This window comes from Protopterus annectens, chromosome 8.part1 (genome assembly GCF_019279795.1).
Source record: "Protopterus annectens isolate FY-2018-M chromosome 8.part1, PAN1.0, whole genome shotgun sequence".
Classification (NCBI taxonomy): Eukaryota; Metazoa; Chordata; order Ceratodontiformes; family Protopteridae; genus Protopterus; species Protopterus annectens.
In genome coordinates this window covers 107,668,280-107,681,764 of record NC_056742.1, presented here as the reverse complement: position 1 = coordinate 107,681,764, position 13,485 = coordinate 107,668,280, and the positions used below count along the sequence as shown (strand labels likewise).

At 37.4% G+C, this 13,485-nt stretch overlaps 1 protein-coding gene across 1 annotated transcript in view; it reads right to left on the bottom strand.

The window, feature by feature from the left end:
• Positions 1-13,485, bottom strand: part of SLC7A10 (solute carrier family 7 member 10) — a 363,114-nt gene that overhangs the window by 97,769 nt on the left and 251,860 nt on the right. Inside the window, exons 6-7 of the mRNA XM_044081727.1 lie at positions 12,922-13,045; positions 12,706-12,809 (exon numbers count right to left, since the gene is read on the bottom strand). Of these exons, the coding sequence (XP_043937662.1) occupies positions 12,706-12,809; positions 12,922-13,045 (228 nt within the window). The remainder of the gene's footprint in view (positions 1-12,705; positions 12,810-12,921; positions 13,046-13,485) is intronic.

Sequence of the window (13,485 nt, the reverse complement as noted above, 5' to 3'; positions counted from 1 at the left end):
TGACCAGATGGAGGATTTAGAATATATGGAAATGTGATAATCTGAAGTTTTAAGGTGACAGGAAAGCAAATGATTATGTGAAATTTGTTATGACAGGAATAAGATTGTTGTGAAGAAATGTAGTGGGGATGAAGGAGCATGATGTTAGCTGTCAGGATAGTGAGAGTAACTAGGCACAGATGAAGAGTTATAAAATGTTAAAAGAGTGGAGATAAGAGGAGAGAACATCCATGGCTGAAAGAGATTACTCAAGAAAAAAGTTGTGTGGAACTGAAGTGTGCAGAGCTGAAAAGTATGTAAAATATAAATGAGAGCAGAAAGAAAGTTGTGATGTGAAGAAGAACTTGGTAGAGTGGGAAAGATATACAAAGATAGTGAAGGTTAACTCAGTAGGAGAGGCAGCAATTTAAAATATAGAATGTATGTAGTTCTGAAAAGGTGAGAAAAAGAGTGGAATGTATCTCTAAGGTATTAGTGTAGCAACTGATAATGAGTTGAGATAGATGTCATTGAGAGAAAATTTGTAATTCACTGAATATGCAGGTATTTCATGAAAGGGCATGTATGACATAAAGAATGAAAAGGATCATAGAACCATGTGAATAAATTGGTTAACTTGGGGGGAGGCTGGGAAACTGGTGGTGGGAAAGGAGTGAAAAGGGTCAGGTTAGTGACAGCCAATGAGTTAGCACATGGGCAGTGGTGGAGTACCCAGTAGCAGCAACTGGGTGCAGGTAAATATTAGAACCTATAAGCTGATAAAACTGTAAAGAATATATATTTTAATAAAACATTATAACATCTTTTCCCTTTCTTCCCATGCCAAAAAGTTTACTATAGCGCAGAACACATGCATATATATTTACACACACACACACACACACACACACACACACACACACACACACACACACACACACACACACACACACACACACACACACACACACACACACACACACACACACACACACACGCATGCACGCACGCACACACACACACACACACACACACACACACACACACACACACACACACACACACACACACACACACAGACACACACACACACACACACAGCATTTCAGACAAATTGGCACTTTTTCAGTCTTTCAGCCCCAATGCCTTCAATCTTTGACTTCTTCTGGTTTAATATAGTTATCTTCCTGACAAAGAAGCCTCCTCATAATGAAAGATTTTGTCATTAATCCCTTAGAATATCACAAAAAAAGAATAATTTCACCTTTACTAAATAACAGATCTTTCCCAGAGAATGTCTGACCCAGGCACAAGCTTTACAATATGGTATCATTTCTTATTTAATTTTACTGGATAAAAAGGTTAAGCTACATCTATTAGCCTTTCCATCAGATCATTTAAAGTGCCATCTTAGATCCTACTGTGAGCTTTAGTTACTCAGTGCTCTGCCATTTCAGTTACAGGACACTAACTCAGTTTTGTAGGATTCTGGGATCGCATGTCATTTCTGACTGATAAGCATTTCCCATGATCAATGGATGATACAGAGTTGTTTCCAAAGCTGGCTCTCGTCTAATCTGTGAAAAACGTACAAAGTTTAGAGGCTCATCTTGGGCTCTCACAAAGCAATGCTGCTTCTACTCTGGCCACACAGGACTTCATTATTCTTTAGAACAACTGTAAAAAGGCTACAATAATGCACATAACTGAATTATGTCCCTCAAACAGCAACAGACTGAGCACAGTGGTCATTTAAGAAACTTCCTAAAGGATGCAGTGATTAGGAGGAATTCCAAACTGGACATGTTTCTGTGCAGAATTTATCTGTTTAATATCTTGTTGTGTCTTTCGGATTTTCCCGGTTAGGGGTCGCCACAGCGGAACTCCGGTCCGCTAATGATTGGCAGTAGATTTTTACGTGCTGAGTTGCCAGCTCTGACGCACAACCTTCAACGAAGGTATGCCTATTCACGCATGTCTCCACACAGAAGACGCTATAGCTGAGAATCAAACAGGACAACGTCTTACTGTGAGGTGACAATGCTACCGCAGCACTACCATGGCAGTTATCTGTTTAATATCTAAACCTGAGAAAGTTACTTTGACACGGGGTAGTCAGGTGAGCTGAGCTTCTTGTCTGATACTACTCCATATGTGTCAGTTTCATAAAGTTCTGTAATGATTTCTAAATTGTCTGTATAATCATTATACTTTAAAGCAGCCATCATTTAAATCCCCGCTTGATATCGAAACTACTAGAATATTAGAAATCAAATCATAGTTGTCTGCGCCATTGGTTTCTTAACCTTTTAGACTCGACATCTTTCCTGGATTGTAGGAAACATCTACAATCACCCTCCTCCCCCAAATGTCCTCACCCTTCTTACTTACAGACCTTTCTCTGTTTCACTGTATCTTATTGAACTCTTCAAAAATCTGGTTACAGGACAAATTATTTTGTTTTACTTGTTTTCTAAGAAAATGTTGTTTTAGCTGGAGGACAAATTGTGACACTGAAATATGTTTCCAAAAGTTTTTCATATGCTGAACTTGTAAAATTCAGGTGAAAGGAAACAGCTGTAAGGTTTAAAACTGTAATTCCTTCGGTCCTCATGATGCCTCCAGGTGGTTTGCTAAGATCAGAGAGGTGACACCTCTAGGCAACTACAATTATATCATAGTTACTTTAACTCATTCACATCCAGAAACCAAATAAAGTTAACACCCCTATAAAAAATAAATCCATTATTCATAATTCTGAGCTTTTCCCAGGCTGAGGAAGCAAAGCAAACCAAATATCTTGGACCCAATTCCAAAACACTTGCTCTCTGTGTAAGTGACCACTTATACTAAGAGCAACCTGGGAGCAGATGTTTTGGCATCTGCTCCCAGTAGTAAGTCTGTTTATAGATAGCCCTTATGCCAAACTAAATCACTTGCACTGAGAGCTGGTCTTTCAAAATCAGGGTAGATTTACACTGAGACCATCTCTTTTGGAATCTGGCCCCTTGTTAACAAACAAATGCTGTTAAAAAGTACAAACACCATCTCTCTTCAGCAATATCTACATCTATATCTATGCAATGAAAATAGTCATTATATCCAAAATCTTTCCTTTCATAATTAAAAACAGGCATATTATTTTTACTGTATATTTCATGAAAAAAAACCTTCCATGTCTTAGAAACTTCTTGCTAGATACATGATACTAGCTTTACTTTTTTTTTCAGCCAAACTTGAAAATTCATGTAATTATAATGAATTCCATTCTGGATGGCTGTGCATTTTTTAATATTTATATAAGTATCACAAAATTATTACTGTTGGAAAATGAAAAATACAATATCTCTCACAATCTACAAGTTACAGTAACGTACACATGAAATTTTCTCAAGCATCTTCACAGATTTTGTCTGACACCATATTGTTGTTATCTTTTGGCTTTTCCCAGTTAGGGGTCACCACAGCAGAACTCCAATATAGTCACTAAGTTATCTGGTTTGACAATATAACACAAATATGACAGGATTGTTTATCTTTGTGGCTAACAACAAACTAGCATATTTGCTCTGTACTAATTCCTAAACAAAAAGGAGCTGTATGATGGATCCTAATATTATTTAATATACTCTGTTATGAAAATCTGAAGTTTGTTTGTTTGTGTCCTTCGGCTTTTCCCGGTTAGGGGTCGCCACAGTGGAACTCCAGTCCGCTAATGATTGGCAGTTGATTTTTACATACCAGCTTGCCAGGCCTGATGCACAACCTTTCAACGAAGGTACACCCATTCACACATGTCTCCATGCAGAAGACGCTCTAGCTGAGAATCGAACCGGACAGCGTCTTACAGTGAGGCGACAACGCTACCGCAGCACCACCACCCCGGGTATGAAAATCTGAAGTAAAATATTAAAATGAAAAGCAAAGGTTAATATCTCCATTGCAATGCACTCCAGACAAAATGAATGTAATTTTTATAATACCCTGCCCTTTCGTGTTACCAATAATGACCTTCTAGGTCACTCAGCTAAGGAAGATAACCATAAACAAAGTCATGATGTCCAAGGGACCTATATGTATCAAGCAGAAATATAAAAAAGGATCCATAGCTACAAATGAGTTTCTAAGTGTGATGTCATATTATATATGAGCAGCTGAAACTATGTGCCTAAAGCTTATATGATGGGTAACACAACTGTCAACTGAGATGTGACCTTTGTCAAATACAGTTAGAGGGATATGAAGGATCGTTCCTATACCTAATCATGGAAATAGTAAAACCAAGAAAGCAGTATCAGCACCATGACAAGTTGCATAAACTAAAATATGTTTAATAAAAAACATTGATAAAAACAAGATTAGTGCTTTTGGGTAAATCCGGTACCATTTATCAGATCTAATAAACAGCCATCTCTAAAACATATTTATACAACCGCTAGACTAATCAGTAGTGAAGTTTCAGCCACCATCCTCTCAGGGCAAGTTTTAAAAGTAGACAAGTATTTAAACCAGGGGGCATGTCAGCCTGCAAATCACCAATCCATTTTACTTCAGACAGTTCCATAAATAAAGTTAAATCACCTCACCTCAGATCTTCTTTGAAAACTTGAAGCACCATAAACAAAAAAGAATGAGAGTTGTTGTCTAAAATGTGCTCGGTGAGAGGATTCTTGATATCTTTTAACCTTATAGTGCTCATATGCTTGGAGATTCTCTCCTTCAGCTGACGATTCATTTTGCCAACATAGAAACCATAATGTGGACCAAACCAAATACACAAAGAAGACAGGGTGCATGGATTAAACCATTAATGTAGAATCCAAAAGAAAGAAATCCAGTACCAGGAGAAGTTTCAAAATAAATATTTAAATATTTTTATTGTGGCAAACCCAAAAATCCATAAGCAGTAAACCGGTTTCGCATGAGTAATAGCCTTCTTTACTGCATTCATGTGTATAGACAGTTCTACAAGCTTATATAGGTATAAAGGCAATAAAATTAATTACAGTCCTCCATTAATTGGTTGAGCAATTTTTGTGTTTCAAAGTGTGTTTATATAGTGCATTGGATAACCAATTGTTCTTGATATCACTTAAATGTTCCCTAATTCTGAACCTAAAAGGTCTTGATGTTTGCCCTACGTAGAACGCAGAGCAAAAGCAGGTAGCTAAATAGATTACCCAATTGCTACTGCAGTTCCCAAAACATCTTATGTCATAGACTCTTGATGTATTTTTGCTGGTGAACTCTTTTGTTTTGACTAAGTATTTACAAGCACTACAATGACCACAGGCTATACAGCCTGACAATCTGTCTCCAAACAAAGTAGTTTGTTGTTTGATGGGCTCAGTATGATGTTTATAATGGGTAAAATGTGAGTTGATGGTTCTGCCTCTGCAATATAAAAATAAACAATGAGGTGTAAGACAGTTGCCTAATTTTTCATGTGCGAACAGAATATCCCAGTGATTGTTGATAATGTCCCTAAACCAATTTGTATTGCATCCAAAGGTAGTTACTAGCCTAATGGGTTGTGAGGTGTATTTATTAGAAGTGGTTCAGTCCCTATATTGTAATAACTGACTTCTGCCCTGTTGATCAGCAAAACTCTGTGCCTCATTCACAGATTCTGCCTGGTAACCTCTGTTGAGAAATCTTTGAGTAAGATCATGTTGGCAGGGCCCATGAGATTGCTCAGAGGAACAAATGCATTTGATACGCAAATATTGAGATTTATTTATTTATTTATTTCAGTTTGTTAACCAGAAAAGTCCATTGGGCCAAGGTAGCCCCTTTTCAATGGAGGCCCGAGGAGAAAAGCTCCAGACAGAAATACTAGTACAATATAATATAATAACTAGTACAGCATATAAGAGAAACAAATTAACTGAAAACAATTTAAATATAAGAACTAAGTCAAACACTTACAGATATTTACAAGAACAAACAAAGTAATGCTTATTTAGTACATCAATTGTAGACAAAATAATTTAAGCAAAGGCAAAGTTTAGAGTAGGATGAGAAAGAGATAGGTGTCAGGATTTAGGTAGGATGAGTGCAGGAGCATTCCCAGAGAAAGGAGAGATGAGAGTGGAGTAAGGTTTTTAAAGGAAGGGAGATTCTGGGTAGTACAAATGTGAGGGGGAAGACAGTTCCATAATCTAGCAAGGGAGAATGATAGTAAGAGTTGCCCTGATGAATGTAAAGGTTTGTAAGGTTCCAAAAGGTTTTGATTTGTGGATCTAAGTGTTCTGTGTGCCTGGTGAAGTTTTAAGGAAGAGGAGAGTGATGGACAGCTAGAGGGTTTAAAAATGAGCTTGTGTGCTACTGTTAGTTGAATGAAAGTTAGATAGCCTGGGAGTTCCAACCACTTTAGTGCATGGAGGGAGTTGCAATGATGAGTGGAGGATTTGGATCCTGTGGCAAACTTAGAAATTTTATTATAGCATGAGGATAGTTTTGATTTCAGGGTTGATTGGAGATTACTGAGTAGTGGGGCTCCATACAAAAGGGAGGGGATGAGGTAGGTAGAAGATAGGAGTTGTCTGGATGAAAGGGAGAGGTAGCGTCTGTGTTGATAAAGCATTCCAAGTTTTTGATTTTTTTTTTATATTGGTTTGTAGGTGGACATCAAACTTTAGCTGGTCATCAGTAAGGACGACCAGAAGATTTGCATGGGGAGCTATTTCAATAGATGTTTTGTTTAGACTGAGTATAGAGGAGGATGCTTTGTCAAAAGCAATATGTCTAGAAGGAGTAAAAATCATTGTTTTGGATTTGGTGGCATTAAGGGCTAGATGGTTGTCAAGCATCCAGGACTCAGTGGGGGAGTAGCCTCTTGAGTAAGGTTTGTTAATATGGGTAGAGTTTTAGAAGAGCAGATGATAGTGGAGTCATCTGCGTATTGCACAAGTTTAGCATGGGTGATCTTTTTGTGGAAATCATTGATAAAAATATTAAATAGTAAGGGACCCAGTATGGAGCCTTGAGGTACTCCTGTTGGGGTGTGAAGGAAAGAGGAAGTACAGTAGTTCCATTTTAGAACTTGTTCCCTGGCTGAAAGATAGTTGGTGAACCATTTGATAGAAGAAGAGGAAAGATTAAGATGAGAGAGTTTAGAAAGCAGGAGTTGATGGGAGACAGTATCGAAGGCCTTGGATAAGTCTAGGTGGAGGGTAGAAACTATGTAACCAGAGTCGCAAGCAGAGTTGATGATTTCGAGGAAGGTATGGAGGGCAGTGGTGGTGCTATGACCTAGTCTAAACCCATGTTGTGTAGGAGTCAGTAATTGGTTGTCAAGGAGGTAGGGTAAAAGTTGCAGGTGAATACATTTTTAGAGTATCTTGGAGATAGGGGACAGGATAGCAATAGGGCAAAAGTTGGAGATAGAAAAGTTGTGACCTCCTTTGTGGAGAGGGATGATGAGGGCTTTTCTCCAGAGGTGTGGTACATAGGATTCCTGGATGGAGCGGTTTATTAGGATGCTGATGGGAAGGGCTATGCCATCAGCGGCTAGCTTGAGGAAGTTGGATGGAATATCATCTGGGGCATTAAAACAAGGTTTTAACTTTAGTAGGAGCTTTTTTATAGTGTTGGTAGGAATAGATTTGAGAGTGAAAGAGGGGGGCAGAGAGTTATTGGAGATTAAATCCTTGGTTTCAGATACGTTGGGGGGTATTATTAGGAAAAGATGAGGTGAGTTTGCCTATGGAGTCAATGAAAAAGGAATTGAATTGGGTGGCTAGGTGAAGGTCAGGTGAGTCAGGGTCAGGGCAGGGGTTCTCTTGTTTGCCTGGAGATAGTATTGATGCAATGCTATTCCAAAACTTTTTTGAGCTGGTTTTATGGTTATTTTGAAGTTTAAGATAGTAGGATTTACAGTCGATGGTTATTTGTTTTTTTTACTTGATTTCAGAGTTGCTTATATTCGGCAAGAGCGTTGAGACTTTTGAATTTTTTATAGTATTTCCAGGTTTTTCTTAGAGATGCATAAGGACTTTAGTGTCTTTGGTTAGCCAGGGGACCATTTTGGATTTGAGTCTTTTGGTTCTGCAGTGGGCAAAACTATTTAGTAGATCAGTAAAAACTGTATTGAAGTGTGAGACAGCAGTGACTAAAGGAAGGTACTTTAGAGGGTTCCAGTTTATCTGCTGTAAGGCATTAGAGAAGATTTGGGAGTTGAAAATTTGCATATTACGGGTTGTTTGTGCTTAAGGAGACGGGGGAAGGATATATTTGGGGATATTTTGGATGATGTGGCATGGGTGATGGTTAGAAGCATGTAATAAGGTGTTGTACTGTGGAAACTTTCTATAAACCTGTGTTTCCAATGTATGATCTGTCTGTCTAGTAATAGACACATCCAAGATAGTGATATTATGATGTTCAATATTAAGTCTAAATTGGATACTCCATTTATTTTCATTGAGGTATTCTATAAACTCCTTGGCATACAGCACATCACTCCACCACACCATCCAACAATCATCCAGGTAGCATCTTCAAATGTCTATCTGGTCCAAAAATATATTGTGGTTGTCATTGTATAGGAGTTGTTCCTCTAGATATCCCATGAAAAGGTCTATATATTGTTCTGTTCTTGCTCACCCCAGGATAAACTACATCCTTAAATATGAACAAGTAACTATTTATACCTTACTTTCCTTTGTTTATTCACTTTCTTAATTCAATCAATTTCTCTACCCCAGACTTTCTTTCTAAATATACCTTATTACTGTTTTTTTCCTCACTTCATATTGCAGTTTCTGTTTGTATTATGCTAAATTATTTAATTTTTCTATAAACTGGTTAAAAGTTCTCTAAATACTGAATCATTGTCATAAAAGTTGTTTATATTCTTAACCAATGTTTTCACCGTAGGTCTAATTTGGTGTAATTATTTAAACTGCAGATTTTTTTCTTTTTATTATTTTTGGAAATTGTAAAAATATTCTTAAAATGTTTTCACAGCACATTGGAGCTTTTCTCCTGGGTCTCTACTGTAAATGGGCACATACCCAGTTGGATTTTTCCAGTAATCAAATATAAATAAATAAATAAAATTAAATTAAAATACATTTATAACCCCATTGCCTGTCAGCAGATTTCTGATGATACAACTACAGAACTGGTTGAAGTCATGGTTGCACTCAATAAAATTATTTATCATATTTTAGCCTATTATAGATCCCCATCTTTGGCCTCCATGCAGAAAACCCTAACCAGCTAGAAAAGTTAAAAGTTGAACCAAATATATTTCTTTTGAATGACTGATAAACCAGCAAGCATTTACTACCTACAACAAATATACCCAGAGATTTCTGGATTTTGTAAATGCTAATAAAGTTGACCAATCCCCCCCCCCCAATCTACCAGAGGTATTAATATTCTTGAGTTTGTCCTTACAAACATTTCCCCTAATGTACCACCTTGCTTGTTACCCCCTTCCTAGGCAAATCTGACCATCTTTCTGTGACCTTCTCTTTGACAACCTGCTTTGTGGCCCCTAATATTTTCTCTACATTTAGGGAATTACTCCCAAAACATTTATCTACTGTGTATTGATCTTATTGATAATCACAAATAGTATAGCTTCTTATTAACTATGTAACTCAGGCCACTAACTACTACCTTTTATTTTACTGTCTATTGGTTAGATGTATTGAGGCATCCATATGAATCTAATGCAAACATAATGGGAAGTTTAGAACCAAGCCCATATGGTGGAGCTACCACATTAACAAACTCTATGGCAAAAAAAGAAAAACAATTCTTGGATATCACTGGTAGAAGTTCACTTCATCATTATAAAAGGATGGCAAAACCTGTAATTAAGTCTATAAAACCTACCATTGGTTAATGTAAGGCCAACTATAAACAACTGCAATTATTTCAAATGGAAATCATAACATCTTCTTCATCTATTTTAGGAAGTTTAGAAGTAACATACAATTTGTACTAAACTTATTTTAATGGTACTTCCTTATCTGACATGAAGAACATTGCTAATATTCATGTGGATAAATTCTCTTCCAAATTCATTCAACATACCATCTCCACTGTCCCCGTCATTGCTCGTCACCCACTCCCCTGAGATCAATTTGGACAAAATCCTTTTGTCACTTTCCAAAATTAAACACACTCCTTCATTGATTTCTGACAAAATTCCTGGATGTTTGCTGAGAAGTGTAAAGTCTCACCTAGCAAAAACCCTCCATCATCTCTTCAACTTGAGTGTCTCTACTAGTTATGTCCAGAAGTTATGCAACCCATCTAGTGACATAGGGGTTTATATTTAAGCTGGTGAGCTTATCTATAATGCCCGAGTGGGGTATTGTATTGAAGGCTTTTGCGAAGTCCAGGTAGGCTGTGTGGACAATCTTCCCCTCGTCAATGGCCTTGGTGACTGTTTCAAAGAAATTGACCAGGTTTAAGAGGCAGGATCTGTCCTTAACAAAGCTGAACTGGGTAGGATCCAGTGTCTGTAGGTCCCCAATATCTTTATTTATGAGGTCCATGATGATCCTTTCCATAGCTTTGCAGACCAAGCTAGTCAGGATTATGGAGCGATAGTTTCCAGGATCCGTTGAGGCACCACCTTTGTGGAGTGGGACCACTGTTGCTGTACGCCACTCTTTGGGTACATATCCTGTAGTAAGGCTGAGATTGAACAGTAGTTTTATGTTTGGGTTTAGCTCTTCTTGGAGTTCATGTAGGACGCAGCCCGGGACACCGTCTGGTCCCATTGATCCTGTGTTTTTTGCTTTGGAGAGGGCGGCTCTTACCTGAGCATCTGAGATGTCAGGGGGGCAGCACTCTGCTGTGATAGATATTTGCCCTTTTGGTGGGGAGGGGGGGGAGAAGTTTCCGCTGAACCTGTCAGCTAGGATGTTGGCAATGTCTGTGGCTTCGGTGTATTTTTTGTCAGTTTGGACTAATTCTGAGCATATCTGGGAATTCCCACCCAGGTTCCTAACATAACTAAAGAAAGTCTTGTGATTATCCTTAGTGTCCTGTGCAATTTTTCTCTCGAAGCTGGCCTTAGATGATTTTATGAGTGCCCATAGTTTTTTGCTAATACTGATCAGAGATGCCTTCCCTTTTTGGGATTTTGCTCTATTATGTAGTAGCTTCCTCCTTCTATTGTATAGTTTGTTTATGGCTGGGGTCCACCAGACAGGATGCCTGCCTTTGGAGGATTGGGTCTTGGTTTTATTTAGGATTGCATGTTCCATGCATTCCTGAAGGTGTTCATAGAATGCGTTTATAAAGGATTCTGCGGTCTGGGACGTATTTTCCACATGCCCGGGGGCTTTGAAGGATTCCACCTCGGTTTTGAGGAGTGTGAAATTTGCTTTAGAGAAGTTTTCACTGTGGTTTTCAGGGCAGGGGGTGGGGTCGGGTTGTGAATATCCAGTGAGATTAGTTTATAGTCTGATCTTACCAGTGAGGGATACACTTCTGGTCTGGAGCATAGAGACCCCATGTTGGTGATGATCAGGTCCAGTATGTTTTCCCCTCTTGTGGGAGTGGTAACAAGTTGTTCCATAGCATTTGAGTTTATAAATTCTAGGAACCTTTGAGCTAGGGTGTTGGAGCAAGAGTAATGCTCCCAGTCTATGTTTGGGTAGTTGAAGTCACCCAATATAATGGTGTTTGGAGAGACCTTCATATTTTCCAGTGTTCTCAGGAAGGCTGAGTGGGGTTCTTAGGTTTGGGAGGGTGGTCTGTAGCAGGCTATAAACTGGAAGGCAGTTTTACCCACTGTTAGTTGCACATGGATAGTCTCTGATGCTTCGTGCTGTGCCACCAACCTGGAGGTGTGGGTATCTTTGACAAATATTGATACTCCCCCTCCGTTTGTGGTTCGGTCCAAGTTTTGGGGTGGGCAAAAATAAAATTATGAACAGAAAATTATAAGTAAATCCATGCATACCAGGCAGTGTGAACCTTGGCTCTAGATGACTATCACTGTTGAAGTGACACTCCAACCTCATGTGCAAAAAATGGGAAAAAGTGGTTGTGGATAGATGGATGGATATGCATACATGGGCTATTGCTATTAGAGAATATGACGTTGAGGGCTAAACATCTGAATGGGGATAAAAAAGTGAAATTTATTAGTTTGTGGGATTAAAATTTAAAGGATGAGTTCCTTGCTGCAGGAAAGTCATCTCACTGAAGTTTTACTGTTATAAAACATTGACATCAAATAAACAAATCTATGTTTCATCAGTTCTTTGTATTACATTTAAAAAATTTGTTTAAATGCCAGTCCTTCCAATTAACAAAAAGTATTACTTTACTGATATCTATCATATATATATATATATATATTTATATATATATATATATATATATATATATATATATATATATATATATATATATATATATATATATATATATATATATATATATATATATATATATATATATATATATATATATATAAATATATATGTGTGTGTGTGTGTGCGTGTGTGTGTATATATATATATATATATATATATATATATATATATATATATATATACATATACACACACATATAAACATGTATAACTCTGTAGCACTAAGTATATAAAATTATAATCAAGAGCTGATGGCTGTTAGGTGTCATATCTAATCTACTAGAGTTATTAAAAAGGAAATTTAAATGTATGAACATTTTAGTCAATAATAAGCTATGTGAAAAATAATAAAACATTGGTAGATAAATCTCACCTTGATGAGGTGAAAAGATATCCATTGATTCCACCAAAGGTAGACAGAGCTACAGATATTGGCATAATCCATGACATTACTCCCAGTAGCTTTTCACCAAATGTCTAAAATGAAGAGAGAAAGCATAAAAATAGAACATGGAGCAACAATTTAGCTATGGAAAACACAAACCAAACAGCTTAATAAATTAAAACATAGGTGTAATGTACTACTTACAACAGCAACAGCATTTGATGACAACAATTCTTGAGGTGACATTGCAGTGAAATATGCAATATTGGTGAATGTGTACACAAATGTAACCAGTGGAATCGATATGAATATTGCACGAGGTAGATTCCTAATAAGTAAAAGAAGTTCAATAATTAATTAGTTGCAAGTTTTTAATAAATAAGCAATGATTGATTTTAAAATGGCATCTGTGTTATGTTATAGACATCTGCCTCACTAAAGCAGTTACCATGCATACTTCTTCATTTACATAGACATTTTGTATAAGTCTAAACAGAGTCACTATACCTGCCACAACTGTACCATAGCCATCTGCTGTTGCATTGCATTTATTATAGCTTGTACCAGCTTTGTAATGTTTTGTGATCACTGAAGATGAAAAACAAAATGTATTAAGCTGTGCAACATGTCAGGTTATAATTGTGCATTTAATACATATCAAGTAGCAAGATAGAGGTGTCCAGCTGGATCATCACTGGCCAGTGTACTTCATCAGTGTCCAAACTCCTTGGCCAGCATAACCTTCACAGACCAGAAAACTACCCCCCC